We start from the raw sequence: 21,031 nt of genomic DNA on the forward strand, positions 1-21,031 counted from the left end.
GCTGGAACTCTTACTGTAATAAATTAATTAGCAGTTAGTCTATAATCAAACATACCGTAAGCTAACAGAGCCACCCCAGTCCTTCAGCTCTGAAAGGGAAAAGCCTGGGACTCTGGCGGGGGTTGCTTTAACTTCTGCTTTAACACCCTTTGAGCAGGAAAGACGAGGTCAGCACCGTAGGCTGAACTTGTGTTGAGACAATGCCATCATTAAAACAAAGTTTGTTCAGACTCCCATTAAGCCCGAAGCGTGTTGATGCACCGCAGCCAGGGAGAAAACAGATGGCACTATGTCATTCGGCTCCGTCCTCCCCGTTACGGATGGTGGGAACTGGAATAAATTGCAACTTCCACCGCCAGGGCCTCATTTCCAAGACCAGGAGGTCAGAAGGGAGCCGCGTTTCGCTGCAGTGACGCTGGTGGAGCCACGTCCTTAGGACTTGCCAGAGGAAGCCGAGCTGTCAAAGCCAGCGCTGGGCACCTGGGGCTTCCTGCACCAGTAGGAACACAACCGACACCACAATCCCAGAAGCATCTACTACACCTAAAAATTTGTACAAAAGTCCAAGTCTGAACAGAAAAGCAATAGCTGAACTCCTCAGTTTCCATCGTCCCATAACAGCAATCCCAATAATACACTGTAAAGCTTTCAGACTAATCTGTGTGTTAATGAGGAACATTTTATTTATTTGCTTACCCTCCCATCTAGTATTGGGATTCCTGAAGAGTTATTACCAGGTGACATCCTCATACTTTGTTAGTCATTCTGAACAGTGACTAAGAATTAGCAAATGTCTTAAATGAAGGCTGCACCAAACAACTGGAGATTTTTTATTTTTTTAATGAAATCTTTGACCTTTACGAACAATACGTAGTTATTAAATAAATAGAAAACATTCATTCAGAAAAAAAAAAACACACAAAAGTTATGAAAGTGCTAGTTTTTCCCCGATTTCCTTATAAGATTTCATGATACAGAGCCTGTTACATGTGCCTCCCTGCCTGAATTCAAAAGAACTTTATGCAAAGTAAAACCATGGTTATATTTCCCTTCCCACCCAGCGCAACCCCCACACAGTAATCCAAACGTTTCAGCAGACTTCTAGAAGTTAGTGCTTTAGCCCTGCTGCCCCTGCTCTGCCATACCATAGCGATGGCTCACAGTCGGCACAAACACGTAGAAGTCAGTATTTAAAAAATTCGACAAAAGAGCATTTAAATAAGCATCATTATTAAAGCTTCCTTAAGGCTTCAAGTCGATTCACCTCCTGGATACTTTAAAATTATGCTTAACTGTAAACACGAGTGCAAACACACTTCAATGCTGACCGGCACTGACTCGACCAGGCATCTAGAGGTGGCTCTCAAACTGGACCGAAAGCTCAGTTCTGCACATTTTAATGTTGCTACAACAAAGCGACCTCATAAAAGATAGTTTAATCCTTGGTTTCCTGTAGTCTTTTACAGAGGGTTCCCACTTAAGATTTGAAGCAGCATCTGCCAGTTATCTCTGGAGATGTTCAGAACAACTTTGGCAGTTGCCTGAGTTGTTTTACATCAAGAATGGTGCCAACAGAGTTCATGCTGTGCGACTGGTTTAATGTTCCAAGGGCTGAAGTATGCAGATTTCCAGGGAAAACTTTAATATCTCCTTCATATTTCCTGCCAGGTCGTTCAGTGAATTCAACCTTCCCAGGTAACAATTTGTGGTTTGATTTTAAATCCTTCAAAACCTCAACTGAGTTTTCATTTGCTTGTTCCGCTCTGGGAGGAAAAAAATCGTTTGTAACGTTTCTTAACGTAGGACTGTTTAATTCTGGCAGAGGAGCATTAGCAGTCAACTCTCTGCTGCGGCTTCTCAGATGAGCAGGGAGTCCTTCATCTATTCTTTTGGATAATTCAGCCCAGTGGTTGAAGCCATCCAACACAGGGGTACAGTTGTTGTGCAGCACGTTTTCACTTTTGTCAGTGCCACAGCTGCCACCTTGAACGTGCAATTCCTCTTCATCTTCACTACTGTCATTGCCCTGTATCAGTCCGTATCGTTTCATGTACTTCTTGGTCGCAAAGGACATGTTGTTTGGTGAAATTAGGCTAAGGCCCACCATGCTCTTGTCCATATTTGAATGCGAGAGGTCTTGGAAAGAGAAATCAGCAGGAGGATTTGGGCCTGAGCGACTGAGAGAAAGTCTAGACAACTGATTTTCACTGAGATACTTGAGTGCTATAGCGTTTGCTTCCATGCTCAGATCAACCACGTTAGGAGTTAAGCCATACATGCTGACGTTGGCAAATGACATGTAATTTAGTCCAGGAATCACCGCTTCGGGATTTATGCATGCTAGGATGCTGAAATAAAGCAGCAAAAAGTTAGTTTAGCGTTACAGGGAAAGAAGTATGCATTTCACAGTACAACCTGGTAATTTCATTTTGCTCTCTGCGTTGATTTCTCCTTCCTCCTGGGCAACACAGCTTGAGCAGACTGCTCAGCGCTGAGGCCAGACATTCTGCACGTCCTGCAGAGCAGCTCTCCAGCCAGTCACGCTGACAGCGCTCAGACACTGTCTTGGAGAACTGACGATATTCCCTTCTGATTCAATACCGACCACAACCCTGCTACCAGGAAGAACCAACCTCTAGCTGATTTCAGAGCTGATTTTGCTTTTTAAAGCAGATTTGAGCTATTGTCAACTTTCATCGTGAATGAGAAATTACAAGCCTCTGACCCTAAGACTACATGCTACCGTCTAACCCCAAATTTTTATCTCAATATAAGATAAGCCCAGTACCAGAGACACCAAGGACATCTTGTCTTTTCCAAAGCACGACAAGGTTCTAGCTTTTGAAGACGTCCTTCAGTACGAGACATGTTCATTCATCCCCTTGCTTCGATAATTCCTTATACGCATTAAGTGTTTAGTTTAAAGACAGGACAGGCTCTAGCACACTGGTAGTGGTTATAAACTAGTCCATTTAGTACATGCTTCATAGAGGAAGTTAATATATCCACATTTCTCACATTAAGAATCTTGCTATTTCACTGAGCACTAATTATGAAGTTTGCTTAGGGAGAGTAAATTCTTGACCCAAATGCACCACCACAAATCGGGCTATGGAGTTTCACTGTTGTTTCTTTCTCTGTTGAGCTGGAGACCTTTCCTCAGAATTACTTATCAGCCATGAACATGGCAGAAAGAAGAATCCCACTCCCTGCCCCAGCTTTGAAAAAAAAAAAAAATCAAGAATTCTCATTTTGTCTTACAGGTTCACTTCTCAGCATATTATTGACATTAAAAGGACACCAACAGACTCTGCAGCCAAGAAGGTAGCACAGAAATTCTGGAGAAGCATCTGATGAAATTAAAGTGATAATGAGAGAAAAGCGCTCAGAAACTGTATGACTGGAAATAGCTTTTGATACACAGCTGAAGAGAAGATTAATTAGGAGACAGTTTTGGTTTACCTAACACTTGTATACTAGTATCAAGAAGACAATAAGGATGAAACTGAAGGCGTATCAGGCAGTCAGCCCTATCCATAAGCATCTACACGAACAAGATCCATGCCTCAAACACACTTCTTCAGAAATAATGTTCTTAATGACGTTTTAACTTTGGGTCAGCCCTGACGTAACCTGACAGTTGGATTCAATCTTGGAAGGTCTGTTCTAACTAAAACTATTCTGTTCTGTTCTATTTTGTTCCTCCTTCTGTTTCACGAAGGCTGTTTCCCTGGCCAGCCACTGCAGCCTCCCTCTGTTTCAATTCAAAGTGCTTACAAAAGTGATTAGGACAGAACCAGTTTTGATTACATAAGGAAGTGAAATTGCTATCATAACTTATAATGGTGAAATGCAAGACAAGGGTTAAGAAGTAGTGACAAAAAATAACTATAGCTGCTAACCATTCCGCCTCCCAAGTTTAACCAATGTCTCTCTGTAATACTCTAGTGTGTGCTACTGCATGCACAGCTAGAGCTACTTGAGTTACACGTAGCTAAACTGAATTTGCTAACAGACCTCTTAAAGCTATCCGAAATACCCATAGCATGAGTTAGTGTTTCATCTTTGTGCAGGAAATGCAGATCAAGCTTGCAAACAAATCCCCATTGGCAGTGAACACAGTCCCTTCTTCACTCACTAAGCCAATCTTCATTTGTGGTTGGATCTAGAAGCCACTACTCAAAATAACCGGTATTTTACCTGGCATTCTCCACTTTGTGTGTGTTTTTCTTCATTTTGCTGGGCGATTCAATTGTCACTCCAAGACTCCTCAGTTGCTTGAGCGTAGCACTAATCACGCTCTCTTTATCCACCACTCCCATGTCAGCCTCGGAGTCCTGTTCAGTTGCATCATCAACACTCTGACACTTAGGACCATCACTAACAAATCCTGTTTTTACTGGCAAGTGATCTTGCTCTTCTGAGGACTTTAAGAGATGGTTTACTTGGCCCTAGAGAAAAAAGGGAGCAGGGAAGGGACCACATTGCCAAAATTATCATGACATGCTGGAGCTGTCGCGAAAGAAAATTGTTTTGTTCTTTTGTAACTTACCATACAACTAGATGGGTTAACAGCTTGTTCTGACAGACAAGCCAAACTCAGATTCAGTTCAGATGCAATCACGTAAACTCACATCGGTGTACAGGAACACTGTGCTACCTTACATTTCAAGCTTTCTGTGAGAGTCTGTACTGAATTTAAACACGACATTCTGCTTCAAGATTAAAGCCTCCATCCTTTAAGAGACTTGAAGGTAAAGTGCTGTGCTATTTTAAAGGGTGCTAATTGGGGAAAGTTAACTGATACCATCTTATAACTGCAGAATTATTTATTAGGCAGTAGACAGTACTCCATGTATGCACAGAAGAATGAGGAATAGCCATTTAGGTCTTAAAAGGAAGACCTGCAAACTTGGAACTTTTCTGTAGAGCGTATCATATCAACTTAAAAACTGCATGTGGTTTTCAGTCATGCCAATACCACGTCATGACTTCAGCAGTGTGTTGTTGCAACTGTTGCATTCAGATCTGAATATGAAATTTAAATGAATTACCAGCAAGTCCTGGTAGAGCTTCTGATCCTCTGATGGATGCCGGGGCAACAAGGAGGTGGGCGGCTCTAGGTTTTGCTCACTTGTTACCACCACATGGTTGCTGGCTCCCTCTGTTGGCTCTTCCTGTAAGCACACGCCAGCACTTTCTTGTAAGGATGAATTGTGAACAAGTGCTTGGGAAACATTTTCGTTTCTGAAAGAGACCATTGACATAAGTAGATATATTTATTTGAAAAGAAAAACAAAAGGCATCGCTACTGGTGCCTATCCATGAATACCAGAAAAGGAGAAAACAGACCACTGGAGATTGAGTCTAACATTTCTTGGTTGTCTTCTGCTTGAGACTTTGAAATAAAATGACTGCAGAAAGGAGCAGAGGCCTTTTGAGGACTGAAGAAACACAGCCTGCAGGGTAAGACTACAACAGCCTCAATAGTTTTTCAAATGATGATTTTGCAAACAGCATTGGCTTCTCTGGATTTGTTAAAACTCAATGACACTCTGACTTAACCTTAAAGCAGATAAAATAAGTCACTAAAATTTTGGCGTTAGTCTTACATTTTCAATATCTTTGTGGACACTTAAAGCCGTTATGAGTCATATTTTCCATATGTTCTGAAACATGACTTATTCAGAAGGTATCTTTTGTTACCATTTACTCACCTTGGTTTTAAAAAGAAGTCCTGTTGAAGTTTAAAGACCACATTGGAAGAACTTCTCAAAGACAGTTACAAGTACACACATACAGAACGCAGACCAAATATCACAAACTGAAAACAACCCCCTAGTTGAAATGTTTCTCTATAACAAATGTGAAAGAAATCATAATCTGCCCTGAAGTTTTCAGATAAAAAGGGTAAATATTCTAAAATGAGTTAAACGATGCTCTGCATCCTCTGCTATCTGGTGTGTACGTTGCATAAAGCGTTGGAGACCAGACACATCAATAGTACTATCATCCCAAAGAGATCGTTAAGTGATCCTCCTTCCCCTTCCCGTCCCTCCTCAAGAGACAAGTGTAAGATAATGGAATTTCAGAACCCGAACAATCAATTGCCTGTGTTGAAAGCGATAAGATTTAAATCACGTGACATACCAGATAGTCAATGTAGGTTATCAGTTACTGTTATACTAACAATTATTTGTCAGTCCCAAAAACGTCCCCCTCCTCTTCAGAGAAATCTGAGTGATACTTTGTGTTCTTACTATAAGACACTTACACGACAATTTCCCAGGTTTATGTAGCCAAGTTGAAGAGAAACGTCAGATGGCATTTCTTTAAAACATGATATTCAAAAGAGCGATTCGAATCAGTAACATTACTGGTAGTGTTACATATTTGTGGATAATATTTATTCAAGGACTACGAATATTTAAATTTTGGCCTAATTATCATCCATCTTTCCCAATACGATTATTTTAGAAACCTAATTTCACTGGAAGGATATTCCCCCTCCTTTGACTTTTTATACTCAGGGAACGTTAGATTGTTAAGTGTCAAATTGTTGAGCTGTTCCCTGTGTAAAAACAACATCCGTATAGATAACCAAAAATATTTCTAAAATCTCTTTCCAAAATAGACTGAGATTAGTTATTGCTACTTGAAGAATCTGACCTTAAAAATAATGTAGTTAATATCAATGAACGTGGCACTTGCATACGCAATGTAATTAGCTGCACGATGTAGAAAAATTCAGAGGACATATCGTAATCAGTCATATAATCATAAGCCCCTCAGAACTGAAATGGTTCTGAATGCTGAAAAGGAAGAGTCACTGTAGGAAAGCAAATAACTACAGCAGTGTCCGCTTTCTGCTCAGGAGTTAAGGTAAGAAAGGGAATGCTGCCAGCACCGTACGTGCTTTTCCAAGCTAAAGGCTTTTGCCATCAGCTCTTGCTGATAGGTAAGCCAGCTAAATGTGTATGACTGATAAATGCAAACTCTAAAGACAACTGTTTTGGCAAGCTGTACAATTCAAAGCATAATTAAAAAAACAAAGAAGGTAAAGAACACAACTGAAGTCAGGTGACCATTTTCATAATCCTCACAAAAGAATTATGAAAAATTATAAAAAGTAGTAACTTCTGCAAGGTCGTTCAGCTTACGTGAACATGAGATATTTCTGGTTACTTACTGGAGAGTATTCTGATTAGCTCCTTCTTCCACGAGATGAACACTGTCTACAAAGCTGGGCATGTCAACTACCTTTAAAGAAGAAGCAATACTTGTGTTACTTGCATCTTGCTCAGCATTAATTGAAATGTTTATGTCTTCCTTAGAAATCTCTGCATCCTCTTTCTTTCCTTGTGGTATGGAGTCATCCTGTTTTTCTGAGGGTGCATCCCAAAATAAGCTAGCACCTAGAAGAGAAGAATAAGATTTTTACCCATTTAGGAAAGTCATTACTATCTTTTGAAACCGTTTGGTTTTGTAAAGCTAGAGGAATCATTTGCTCACATTGAGTTTTTTTTTTGCCATTTTAAAAGTGATTTAAGGTTTAGAACAGCTAGGAGTTGCCAAAGCATTGTTCAAGTGCTACGTTACAAAGTATGCTCCTAAAGCATACCTGAAGAAAATAAATGGTTGTATTAAAGTGTTTTAATGTACTGCCCTTGAACCTGTTTGAAAATTTACCAAATTACCACAATAACCGATTTTTTTTCTATGGATTAAACTGGAACCAATACATTAATATGTAACCTTACAGTTACACCTGCGTAATTTGCTAAAATTAAAAAGAATGCAATCTCCCTTCCATGCGTAGACCTGCATGAGTTACAGAAAGCATGGTATCAATACTATATTTAATAGAACAGCAGATAGGATAATAGTTACTACTTTTCAGAATAGTGTATTAATATTTAAAAAAAAAAAAGATGCGGATATTTTCTTACAAGTCATAATTAAAAATACAAGACCTTGCTAAAGCTGTTGGAAAAATAACTCCTCCAGTGATGGAAATCACTGCCTTTGCAGCCCAAAGACTAAAGTAACTCCAGCCTAAACTCACAAACACAAACAAAACAAAACAAACTCGGCTGGTTTTGGTATCTAGGTGTATGTTTGCCAACGTTCAACATTTCTGCAATACATTCCCTTCTCTGTACAGAGAAAAATCACAGAAACATCCAGAAAAAGCAATGCCAGTCTGTTCTTAAGGAATAAAGTGTTACCTGTGCTCACAGCAATGCTCACACTTTTTCTCATGGGCAAACCTGGTGAGGGCTGAGTTTCCATAGTAACGAGTTCCCCTTGCTTCTCAGGCTGCTGAGCATTGCTAGACGCGGCTGTTTCGGAGGAACAAGCCTGACGAGCCTGTGCTTCCAATAAGCGTTGGATCTGTAACAGTTATCAGAATGGTATCATTTGTACAGGAAAATATAATAAAGTGGCAGAAATGAATTATTAAACCTGGATCCTCTAAGGTCTGGATTCAAATCCAGGCTGCGTTGCCACAGAAGTCTGATTAACATCCCAGTTCTCAGCCGTGCATGCAGCATAAATCAAAACACCATTTTTGACACTGGCAGCGCTAGCAAATAAAGAGGTTTTATGCATGCTGGCAGACCTACACCAAGAAAACTTGAGGAAAGCTTATTTACAGCACACTTGTTGGAAGTATTTTCAGTCTCCTTCATTCATATACAAAGCCTATTACTCACTTACCAGCCAAGCTTTTAATATGCCAACTGTCCCTATACCGGGTTAAACCAGCTTTGTATTAAATCACAAATATGAGCACTTAAATGATAAAATTAGGGTTGCCCAGGCAATCTTTACTCTAGTATTTCTATCCACCCTGTTGATTAATTCACAGCTCCAAGGTATTTATACCAGATGGAGTGGTTTCCCTCCTTCACGCACAATCCATGCTTTGAGAGCTTGATTTTACAAGCAGGAACTATACCTATAGCAGATTTCAGTTTCAATTTTCTAGTTTACGCAGGAAAAATGCGTATTGCCTAGAATTGTACTATTCCCATCATTCATCACCAGCAGAATTCAAATATTGGCTCTTCAGTCCTAAATCACACCCCGCAGAAGTGTAACTCGAGGTAGGTACTTTCAAGGAACTTGACCTGGTATCAAAACAAAACTTAGTCAGTCCAGTAAAACCCAATTTTCCAGCCCAGCAACAAACACCTGATGAATCCTGCCAGTTTGCTGCAGACTATTAAAGTTTTCTAATCAAGGGCCTCAACAACTCAGGAAGCTGTAGGCTTGAAAGGTGGGTAAAGTAACACATGACAATGTTCTCTGTTTCACCTGTATGCTTACATTCATGCCAAAGTCTACAGTCTGTCTCTAGCCTGGATACACACACACATATATACACAAATTTTTAATATAGAAAAGCGTATATATATATATATATATATAAAAATAAAAGTATTTATATAGAAGTCATATCCATTTGCATTGTAAAAGTCTGCTGAAAGGGAAACAAGCCTTCGTGTTTTGGAATTATGATAAAAATAAATACAAAGCTTAACTAGCAAAGTCAAAAGTTTCCATTGTTTTAAGTGACATCAATTAGCAGAGCTAATTCCACCCCCAAACTGGACATGGTATGACAAGCTTTCTCGTCCTCACGAGGACATTTAGTTTAATTCCTCTGGCAGGGGAACTATCAAAGCATAACCACTAAAAGGGCAGAGGAGAAGGCAGCCATTTCAACAAACCTGAGCTTGAAGTAATTTGAGTTGTCTGTCTTGTTCTGTAAGAACCCGGTAAGCATCTGGAGATAATCCCATCATCCCATTATCTGATCCTGCTTTAGAAGCAGGCACGTGTAGGCATGGTGAGTGGGCTCCACAAAACTGTAGACTAGAGGGGCTTGCACTTGAAGGCGGTCTTATCCCATGTGACAAGCTATTTTCAAGAGAACAGTTCCCCATTTTCCCATGATATCCCATGCTTATGGGGTTACTTGTGGTATATCCTGGATTGCAGCAAATATTTGGACAAATGATATTTTGATGGAGCACTGTACATGGATTTTGCTGAGCCATTTCCGACGGGACTTCTGCTCCATGCTTGGGGCTCATTTTACCAATTCCTTGCCATGAGTTTATTGGATTATTTTGGACAGAAGCAGGAAACTGACAGTTGCATGCACTGGTCGGACAGCAAGGTGGAACTTGAACTGGCATCTGCAGTTCTGGTGGTCTTCTGCAGCTCTGCGGTGGAAAAACAGAGTTGTAGAGGACTGGCTGTGTAACAGCAGGAAGTTGCCTGGAACTGGACACCGAGGTTCTTCGAACTGGAGGCTCTCCCTGTTGTGCAACTCCATCGGGATTTAATGCAAGCCTTTGTGGTGGCCTTCTGGGTTGGTGCTCAGATGCATCTGGGGAAGGCCCACTACAAGGAGTTGAAGGAGAAGATCCAGAACTTTTTCTTGATTGAGGACAGGCATTCTTACAGTGCAACTGCTGCTGTAGCTGAGCTTGCTTTCCCCTGGAAGGCCTTGAAGGTGGAATTTTCTGATTTAAATGGTTTGGTAATTGCCTCGAAGAGGGATCTCCTATATTATCAGGCAAGTTTTGTTTGTCATCAGAGTACTGGGTGGGGTAATACATAGATCCCAAGCACCATTTCTTTTTAATAGGCTGATGTAGCGCTCGAGGTAGACTTTTAGCACTTGAAGTCCCCACAGGCTTAGGCAACTGTCCTGATTCAATGAAGCTCCCATCCAAAACAAGGGACAGTTCAGGAACTGAAGGAAAGATCCTGGTAACCTGAAGACAATTACACAGGCAAGTTTAAGACAGCATTTTAAAGTGAGCTTCCTGCTCTTCGCTTGCAGAATTTTCCTAGTGTTTCTCCAAGATGGTGTTTCCATTTAGAACCAGCATTTGACTGTTACTAGCTCCAAATCAACTATATATGAAATGCCTTTTTAAAGATTAGAGAATCCAGATATAGAAAAAAGAAAGATATCCAGGATCATTCTCATACAACAGTATTGCTTTCATATGGCATAACAGCTGTGTCTACAAAACAAAAGCTCTGTATCAATCTGGAGTATGAATCCTTCCCCTTCCAGAGATAGGCTACATATTCCCTCTTATTATTGTTAGACTCGGTACATAACAGCCCCCACTAGGAGGTCAAGAAGGACATGACAGTTGTGGATTACCAGATATGTTCTGTTGCAGGTATTTCATTATATTTGTACACACTCGAGTTAAAATTTTTTTGTGTGTGTTTTTTTACCCAGAAATATACAAGAAAGGGAGTTTGCAGCACCCTTCTTTACCTCAGACACCATGGCTATTCCATATAATATTAGAGAGACTCCTTGAGTAGAACCTACTATCTTTGTTCCCAAATGCTAGCATATGCAGGAATTGGTGTCTCTAGCCCTGGCACAAAGGCAGGTTGACTACCGCCAGAGCTAAGACTCTCAGTCCACTTCTTCAGTTCTGTTTTCCCCCTGCTAGCAATCTGAGGCAGAAGCTTTACATTCTCTGACCCCCTTACAACTAGCTTCAGTGCTTAAAGTATCACATCTTCTAAAATCTGAGAAGCCTAGATAAATTGTTTACTTAGTTACCTGTTGACTCACTGGGTGTGGACTTGGAATGGGTCTCGGGGATAAATCCTCATCTTCTACACCGGAGTCGTGATCACTTGCTGACAGCTTACTGGGTGAACAACCGTGGGGAGGACTAACAAACACCATTAGTCAAACAGAAAACCTTTGCTTGTCTGATATGGCAGCGCTAATACGAATCTTCATATTTGTCATTGTGCAGTCTACAGTGAAATATCAGCATCATTTTTTCCTAGAAATAGTTACACGCCTCCCTGGTTAGCCAGGGAGTTCATATGGAAAACAGAAAACAGCTCTGGGACCAAGCAATGAAAATACATTTGCTGCTTTTGGGCAATAAAAAAAAAGATACTAATCCTCTCTCTCCGCATCTCTCCACAGTATTTAAGTGACATTCTAACAGTGAAGCACTGATTTATGTTAGAAAGACAGAAAGTGCTAAAGCAAAGATTGTTTAAAGGAGATTGAAGGCTGTCTTACAGCCACAGATAACCAAAAATTTGATGGATAAGTCAGGTTCCCAAAAATCGAAGTTTCAACCTATCTAGGTTTCAGCTCTGAAAAGTCAGAAGCAAAACCAAATTTTTACCAACTTAAGTAGATTTCAGCTACAGATTCGGATCAAAGGACACAGAAAACTTAACAGAGTGAAAATACTAAGCTCCATCAGTAAAGAAACATTTGTAGAAATATCCACTGTATTAATTACAACCTCTAGTAAGAAGAGTAGCACTATTAGTATTTTTCTCTGGCTATAGGGTCAGCTTAACCATCTTACTTGAAGATGAACTCTAGGAATAAACACAAGCCTATTCAGATTTTAATGCAAGATCATCACTGTAGTCAGAGCTAGCCTGCCAGCCTGCACAGCAGAGATCAAAAAATCTCATCTGAAAAATACCTCATTTTTGTGCAGAGCTGACATCTGAAAGATTTACCTTCTAACAGGAAGTTTCTTGCAGATTCTGCTGAAGAACTCAGTTTCTGCATTTTGGTTTTCTGCACTCAACTCAAACTGGATAGGGATCTTGTCCGAAGGTTCAACACTCTGAAATGGAATTTTATGTATTTGTGAAGCATGCAAATTTCAACTTTTGATTACTGAGGTACTGCTCCCAAAGACGTAGTTTTAAGGAAGTTTATATCTGATTATTTGTTGCTTGGCCTTTACTTTCATTTCTCAATTCTTTTACCACTACAAGGAGGCAGGCAGCTTCCCTTCCTGTTTAACACTGTTCCCCCTGCTACTCTATAAAGTAGTTGGCCTAATTATAGCCATGAGCAGATGCTTCCTTGCTGTAACTGCTTAGATGCTCTTCCACAGGCCTTCACCATCATAAGAAACAGTAACTGTTCTATGCTTATTCACATACAGCTAGGAAAATCCTGGAGACAACTGAAGCAAGGCTCTGTTACTAAAGCTTTGCCATCTGCAGAAAGTTTTTTCTGGAGAAAGCACACAGTAGAACAGCACAGGACACGTTACATTAACGGCTTCTCTACCAGAGCCCAGGAGCACATACTGAGTAAATGAACAACTCAGCTTCAGGTTCTGCACACACCCAGGAAAACATTTAAAGAAATGAGATTCCTAGGATTTCTGCAAACCTTTTAAATATCCCCCAGGCTCTGTATCACATTCTTTCAAACAGTTACTTTGCAAAAAGATGGAATTGCTTCTGCTTTGTTACTGCATCACAGGAAGAGCTCTGCAGGTTAGCAGCCACTGAACTCCATTTTGCATTCCTAGCTTTGCTCTCCAGAAAGGAAATACAAATACGCATCACCCATAGCAGTCAGTGGAAGCATCCAGCACAGTGTACCAGATTAACAAATGCTATAGGAAATCAGAATCATAATAAGAAAGAACACTAGCAAATTCCAACACAGCATGCTATATTTTAAAAGACAGACTCTTAAATGCCACTGGAAAAGTGAGCAGTTCCTGACTTGGGTGGTGCTTTCACTCTGAGACACAAATTACAATAAATCACTGAAAAAAAACAAAAACAAACAAAAAAACCCACATATCTAACTTTAAACAGCTACATCATTTTTAAACACTGCAGTTTCATTTGGGTCACATTATAGTGACTCCTCCTTTAAGTACTTACACTAAAGTTGATTTTTTTAAACTACCATGATGCAGTAAGAAGCCAAGCCACTTACTTTAAAGAGGTGTACGGTTTCACTGCAAGTTAAGAGCTGAAACCCTAATTCAGTCTGTCCACGGCATGGAACACACTCATAAAACTCTGGGTCTTTGTGTGTCAATGAATAAAGCACAACAAGAAACCTCCCAGATTCTGAGAAAACCCTAAAACAGAAAAAAATACATATTTTAAAAAAAAACAAACCGGAAGACAACCATTAGTTTCTCAATATATTGGGCAAATAATTGAACAATTAACCAGTGTGGTGACTTACTGTATTTTGGGTGGTACTGAGCCACAGACAGAACAGAGGGACTTATGACTGATGCCGTATGCAAGAATTAAAGCAAAGTACAGAAATAGCGGGAATAATTTTTCTACTTTCTAGTTCAACCCTTCAGGATCACTTAGTACTTTAAATGAACTCCTAGAAGACTTCAATAATAGTATAGAAAAAAAACATAAAAATTATAGTATTTTTTTTCATAATTCAATAGAAAAGATTATAAAGACATGTAGCATGCATTATTCCTCAGAATTCCAAAAATGCTCATTAATATTAAAAACAGATTTTTTGAAGAAAAGGTATACTACTGAAGGTGTTTTATTGTTTTTGTTTTTATATAGATAGGGAACAGTGAGACACAACAATCAATATTAGCATAGAAGTAAGATTAAGGATAAAGAAAACAATGTGCATTTCCAGGAAAAGGAACTACTGCTTTCAGAACAATTTTTTTTTCCCTTTTATCTGGGATAGAGAAAGCAGTAAGAACAAGATGCTCAAAAAGCACATTCACATACAACTTTAAAACGATTCTTTTAACTTAAGAGTTAAAAATATATGATGTACAGATTGAACAGTTAGCCTACAGAGGTTAATTCTCTTTGCATGGTTCATTAAATCAACCTAATCCACTTCCAAGATAGAATCAGTGAAAGTTAATGAGAGTCAAGCATCTAACTTGACTACCAAATCTAATAATCTAATTGGGGTCTTATCTGCATTTGTGTGTATTTAAATTGCTTAAGGAAAAAAAGTCTATTCTGTAATTACAAACATCTGTTCACCAAATGTATTTTCATTTTGTAATTTAAAAGCAACTATGAATAAAAGCATAAGAAATTCTTACACATATACTGCTTGTTCCAAAGTTTTATTTACCAGAAGAGCATTTTAAAACTATAAAGACCTGAACTCCCTCCTTCCAGCTTCCATATAAATAGAACTTGGCGAATATTACAGGTGAGAAGATTTAGAAAATGAGGGATGATTATTTACTAACATGACACTGGAAAAAATTAGAATGCAAAAAACTACAAAAATAGATTACTTAGCAGGAAGTCATTACAAGACAGAACTAGCTGCAAATCTGTGTGCTTCAATGTGTTGGTTAGATACAAGCGGGGAGAAACCACATGCCAAAAAGCACCCATAAGAAAAGTTCAAAAACAACCCAACGACTAAACACACCACTCCTTATGTAAGTGTTTCCTGCTTGCCAGATCTTATTTAAACTGAAAAATGCAGTGACCTTAATGACAGTAAATATTTACCTTCTTCTTTCTTGGGGATATTGGCCCAGCTCACTAACGCTTCAGTTATAGCTTTCAAGAGATTTGAGGCAGAAGTCAAAACCAGGAAGAACAACTAAAGCAGACAGACCCACCTCCTATACAACACACACACCACAGAATTCCCCCAAATATCCTTGAGCCCATTTACCACACATTTCTGGGGGATACATTTTTAGGCAGCCCATAGTTTCTATGTTTTGCAGACAAGTGACTTGCCTTTCTTGAATTGAAGAACTGAATAAATATCGCAGGCAGCATGCCCAAACTTGAGGACTACCGATATGAGTAACTCCACTCAGCCAACTAAAAGTAAGAAGAAATATCCGATTAGAGACTGCTACACTAGCAAGTTTCCGCTGTGTATTCCCTCAAATACCTCCCAAACCATTATGTGTATTAATATATTAATAGATGCGTATATATCTATTAACACACATCTATGCTTATTAATCAACACTTACACTCCAACTAATGGCAGAGCGTATGCCTTCGGATCAGACTCAAGCAGCAAAAGTAGTTTTCTTGTCTGGTCCATAGTAAGGTAGCTGAAACAAAGCAGAAGTTGTGTTTTTTGTTGTTGTTGTTTGTTTTATTATCATCACCATTAGTAGTATTAATACTGTGCAAGTCAGTCTTTCAGAAAAATCCTGAAAAGAATGATGAAAGTTTAGAAAGTGTTGCAAGAAGGAAGTCTGAGGAAAAAAATAAATAAATAAACCCACTCTTTCTCCATACATACTGCTTTTTACTAATTCCCCGTGTCAATCAAAAAGTTATCAAGCACGTTTACTTAATATTCTGGTAATGAATGTAGAAGTGCAAGTCATGTTAAATCTGAGTAACTTTCAGAAAGGCATTCATAAGGTCTCTCACCAAATAAAACGGCATTCAGTTGCTTCAGATTATTTTCCTGTTCTGTGCTTAGTTCATCCTATTAAAGCAGTTACCAGTCAGAATGACAATTCCCCAACACCATCTTTATAAGCATGGTTAACAGAAAGAGCTTTTGTTCACATTCATCTGATGTGCATTCTAGGGCCAGCACTGATATCGTTACACAAGCTGGATGCTGTTTGTAGCTGGTTTGTTGACTAGACATGCCTCAGCCTGCCTCAGCAGAAGGTGCTTCTACTGAGGTCCAAAGCAAGAACTCCTACTTGAACGACTTAAGGGTTTTACCCGATCCCATTCCCTGCTTGTTTTTAATGTACTGTTTTTCTAGGTACCAGAAATCGCGTTCTTTTCACATCAGTTACTTTATTAAAATGCAAAGTGCTAAGATGTCTCCTACCTCCCTGTTTTAAGGCATACAACAACCAGGCAGGCCACTTAAGGAGTTTGAGCATCACCCTTTACTTACCCGCATTTGTAAGTTCCTTGCACTTGCGCAATATTCATAGGACCATTCAAATTTCTTGCTAGGGCTGTGGGAATAATTGGGACAGACTTCACAGGGGTGTATTCCAAGATATTTGCTGCGGTAATAGAAGCCCAGTGAAAACTAAAATTTAGATTATCCAGGTTTTCCGTGAAAACAATGTGAGCTCTAATAGTGAGCAGTTTAGACAGATCCAGTGAATCTTTACTGCACAGGCTGTGCTGCAGATCCTACAAGTAGGGGAAAGAAAAAAAAATTAAGTTACACAAAGTTGTCTTCGTATTACTACAATGATTCCATTTTTACTGCAGTAAGAACTCAAATTATTCACCATAGCTAGCGCTGCAGTAGGCACCATATAAAAAAAGATAAGCCATGCCTCCGAAGCTCATGGCTATACTGAATGCAATGAATAATAATGTAAAATATATTTGAAATTAAACACATCTTAAATGCATTTGCTAGCATTGCTTTATAATATATTCAGAAACCTGGGGTTACTTAAATTGTATAAAAATTAATAAATTAACAGCAACTAGAAGGCTCAAATTGGACCATTGAAGCTTTCCTACTTGCATTCAAGAAATTTGTATTTTAACACGTGGATGTATCACTGTGAGAAAACTGTTGTAAAGTACTATTTGTATGATAAAATACATAGTTGAATGTATCACTGCAATAACTACAGGCAAATGATTACAGAAATGGAAGGTGTATTTGCCGGATTATCTATCCACAGAATACAGAATAGTTTACACATTTCAGCTGTACCTACCAGCCTACACAGACTTCACAGGTTTTCCTTCAAGTCACTTGCTTAGCAATACTTTTAATGAACTTTAATGCAAGTACCGCAACTCACTCGTGGCAGATTTGAAAGAAAAAGCTGTTCTTTCTTGTTTAAGCAAGCGTGTTGCTATCACAGTCATCTTGCTCTTTTTCATGGTCAGACCAGCTGAAAACTTACGGTGAGACAGCAAGATTTTAGTTGAAGATAAAAGAGAGCATAATCCCTGAACTTCTGTGAAGACCACTGATTCTGAGTAGTTTTCAATGCGCTTTTCAATGACACTCAAGTAGCTCTTTTCACATCACCAACTAAGTAGTCTTCCTCCAGGCAATACTTTTCCAGTTTTGTTTTAAATTGGTGGAAATTAAGCCCTGTGCGTAGTCCAATCTCCTGCCTAGATGGCAGTTTATTAAGAAATCCAAAAGCTGCCAGCAGCTGCCTACCTTAAAAGCCAAGCTGATATCTTCAGCACTATGGACTATGATGCTGTCTGAAGAAGGTCCCCAGGCATTAACTGTACACCGAATCAAAAAGTCTCCAGGAAGAGACGCAGTTGGAACTTTGCCCGATCCACCAGCAACTTCTCGGCCAGGATCAAAACGGTCTATTGTTAGCTTTATGCCTTCCCCATCTTGAAAATAAACAAAAAGAGTCCAAGAGCAACAACTCAGGCTCCTTGATAAAGGCTTATTCAACCAACCGCTATTGGCTGTCTACTTGATATTTAAAGTTACCTTCATCTACTGCAAGAGTCCCGAGTAAAAAACAGGCAAATAATTTCTTTTCACTCTGCTTAGCGTGGCGATAGGCAAGTCGCAAGGTTTTCTCCATCAGAAATAATTTTGGATTTCTAAAGAGAGACAACAAGCAAGTTTAAGGCACAAATTATTTTAACGTGCTTTATTGCACTAGCTTACAGATCTTTTATCCTCCTTTAAAAAGGAAATATACAGCAGCAGCCCAAAGCTCTAAACAGCAAAAAGATAAAAGTTAGTAATATTACATAAAATATTCATGGGATTTTATCTCTTGTTCTGTGCATCGCCCCAATCATTCACGTTCAAGAACACACTTTAACTGGAGCAGACTCACAGAATGCTTTATATGATTATCTTAACAAAAATATTTTGGCTTGATTAATCCTGCAAACTAAGGTCAGAGTGGAAACAATTTTTTCCCCTGGAGAATAAATAACAAGAAGAGAGAAGAGCCTTTTCAGCTGAAGAGCAACACTGTTATAGAACTAAGATGCATGCAAGTGAATTATTTTAATATAAGGCGTACAAGTTAGAAACATTAAGGCTAAAACACAGAACTCAAGTTTCATAAATTTAAAGAGTAGATAAACAACATAGCTTAACTAACTTCGACAGGGTGTCCTATCCTTTTAGCCCAGTATTTAACGTGGATGCTAAAAGCAGTAGCAGCCTGAGCTCGAAGACACAGCAATGTAAGGAGAAGAATTAGGTAACTATAAAATCACTATTCATTAAAAAAAGGTAAAACAGTAAAAAGTTTGGAATCTGGGTTAGTAAATACAGCAACATTATTCTAACTCATCATAGCTTATCTGATATTGACTTGGAGAAAGTTCAAAGAGAAGCTACTGATTTACGTGAACACTGTGAAGATGACTCATATCCTCTTATCGAGATCAGCTAAGTAAAGTGCCGTCATAAAAATTAAAGTAATTAATTTTAAAATTTGCTAAAACTTGGAGATTTTAATTTAAACTCATGAAGCACTATGTGGAAAGGAGATGTGGAGGCTGCTCTGACCTGCGTGTAAGGGCTGCCCACCTTTTTATCAAGATTACCCATATATAAAGTAAATGTTTTATGTCCTTCTCCGGTCACAATGATCTTCATATACTTGCGTGAATATTGAAAATCTTACTGTAGATATATCTGTATGAAAATTATCCTAGGTAATAAAGACCAATTTTTGCTCTCTGTTAAATTTAAAAGTCAGGTTTGGAATATCCTGCCCTACAAATTCACAGGTGCTTCAGATTTGCCTCCAAACTCATTCTAGCCAAAAAAAACATCAAAACGTTTGGTATTTGAACCCTGATTTCTGAAGCAAGCAAAAACGCTTAGCGTTTTTTCGAGTTTTACTTGAAGCATGCTATCTGCATTCGGTTTGCCAAAAAATACTTTCCTTTGGATATTTAGAGATAAGGAAAAGCAGGTTAAAGAAAGCTACAAGTATGCAGTTACTTCTACACCTTTCCATGTAGGAAGCGAACAGAAAGCAATTGTAGGTTAGTTTAGGCAAAGGTACCTCCAACCCGCCTGACTGCAATTACCCCACAGAAAGAGAAACACTTAAATCTTTTCAAAGAAAAATCCTATAAGCTTATTACAAACACACTGATTGTTTCTTTCTCCTTTGTGTCTTTTATACGCTAGACTCAGAAGCTAAGATGAAGCTTTGAATCGCATAATTCTTACGTAAGCCACCTGACGCCTCAAAAGGCCTGTTCATACCTGTAATAGGCAATATGTGAACCCATGGTGTCACCCATGGGGACCGGGTCCCAAAGCGCGTACTTCGACAGAGGGAAGCTGAAGGGGACCATCCTTTCTGCGACAAAGCTGAGAAGGTGGCAAAGACAAAAAGGAAAGTACCAAGTTTAATCCCATTTTCAAATAGTATTTTTCAGACACAGCAAATGAGTAACTTGTTAAGAAAAAGAACAAATTGGATACATAAGCTTTTTTTTTTCTCTGTCAGGCCCAAATCACAGTGCAAACCTTGCCCTAGGAAATTATCAAGGATGTGAACTACAAAGTCAACACAGAACTTTTGTTTCCCGTTGGACAGTTCCTTCGTGTAATCTTAGAAAGTAGGCAAAACACAAGTTCGCAGATAAAGGTCAGGAAACAAATCTGCTGTAGGTACAGCGTAGGGAAGGAAAGGGGTAAGTTGTTAGAAACTTCCGTGGCACACAGAAAGCACTTTAGCAAATTTAGCACTAGATCAGCTTCCAAATACGCTGCTTTGCTCAGTGTTTAAAGTCAGCACCCAAACCGTTTAAGCTTTGAAGGCTTCTGAAAATAAAAAAGCATTATTCAGAAAAAAAGCCCCGGCCGAGGGCTTCCTCAGGGGGCGACCTTCCCTACTCCGGGGCAGCCCCTCAGCACACACCCTCCCGCCCTCCCACGGGGGCGCTTCCCCGGAGCCCCCCGCTGTTTACCCGGGGGAGCGGGGCGCAGAGGCCCGTCCCCGCGGGGCTCCCCGAGGTACCTGGGGGCCGGGGTCCGCCGGCGGCCCTGAGGGCGCTGCCTGAGGGGAGACGCCGCCGCTCCCGCCGCTCGCCCCGCGCCCGCCCCGCCCCGCCGCCAGCCAATCGGGAGGCAGAACCGGCCGCAATCCCGCCCCCGCCGCCCTCAGCGAGCCAATGGGACGGCGCCGTCTCCCTCCCAATCGCGGCGCGCCCCCTGCGGAGCCAACCGCCAGCGCGCGCGCGCAGGGAGGGGGGGGATTTAAAAAACGGGCTAAGAAACGGTCGGGGCGGG

At 39.9% G+C, this 21,031-nt stretch overlaps 1 protein-coding gene across 3 annotated transcripts; it reads right to left on the minus strand.

The window, feature by feature from the left end:
- Positions 1–824: 824 nt before the first annotated feature.
- STIL (STIL centriolar assembly protein) lies at positions 825–20,969 on the minus strand. 3 transcript variants are annotated; one of them, XM_040565255.1, is made up of 16 exons: positions 20,760–20,969; positions 20,000–20,107; positions 18,245–18,360; positions 17,954–18,141; positions 16,703–16,950; positions 15,804–15,887; positions 15,559–15,645; positions 13,781–13,928; positions 12,550–12,659; positions 11,612–11,714; positions 9,738–10,793; positions 8,229–8,394; positions 7,190–7,415; positions 5,055–5,247; positions 4,201–4,451; positions 825–2,348 (listed from the first exon to the last, which is right to left on the minus strand). In XM_040565255.1, the coding sequence occupies exons 2-16, from the start codon at positions 20,089–20,091 to the stop codon at positions 1,520–1,522; spliced, it is 3,897 nt and encodes a 1,298-aa protein (XP_040421189.1). In that variant the 5' UTR covers positions 20,092–20,107; positions 20,760–20,969; the 3' UTR covers positions 825–1,519. The 3 variants fall into 3 exon arrangements, with proteins under 3 accessions (XP_040421189.1, XP_040421187.1, XP_040421188.1); XM_040565253.1 differs by having other exon boundaries at positions 11,612–11,726; XM_040565254.1 differs by lacking the exon at positions 20,760–20,969 and adding an exon at positions 20,267–20,734 and having other exon boundaries at positions 11,612–11,726.
- Positions 20,970–21,031: the final 62 nt, after the last annotated feature.

This window comes from Cygnus olor, chromosome 8 (genome assembly GCF_009769625.2).
Source record: "Cygnus olor isolate bCygOlo1 chromosome 8, bCygOlo1.pri.v2, whole genome shotgun sequence".
NCBI classification, from domain to species: Eukaryota; Metazoa; Chordata; class Aves; order Anseriformes; family Anatidae; genus Cygnus; species Cygnus olor.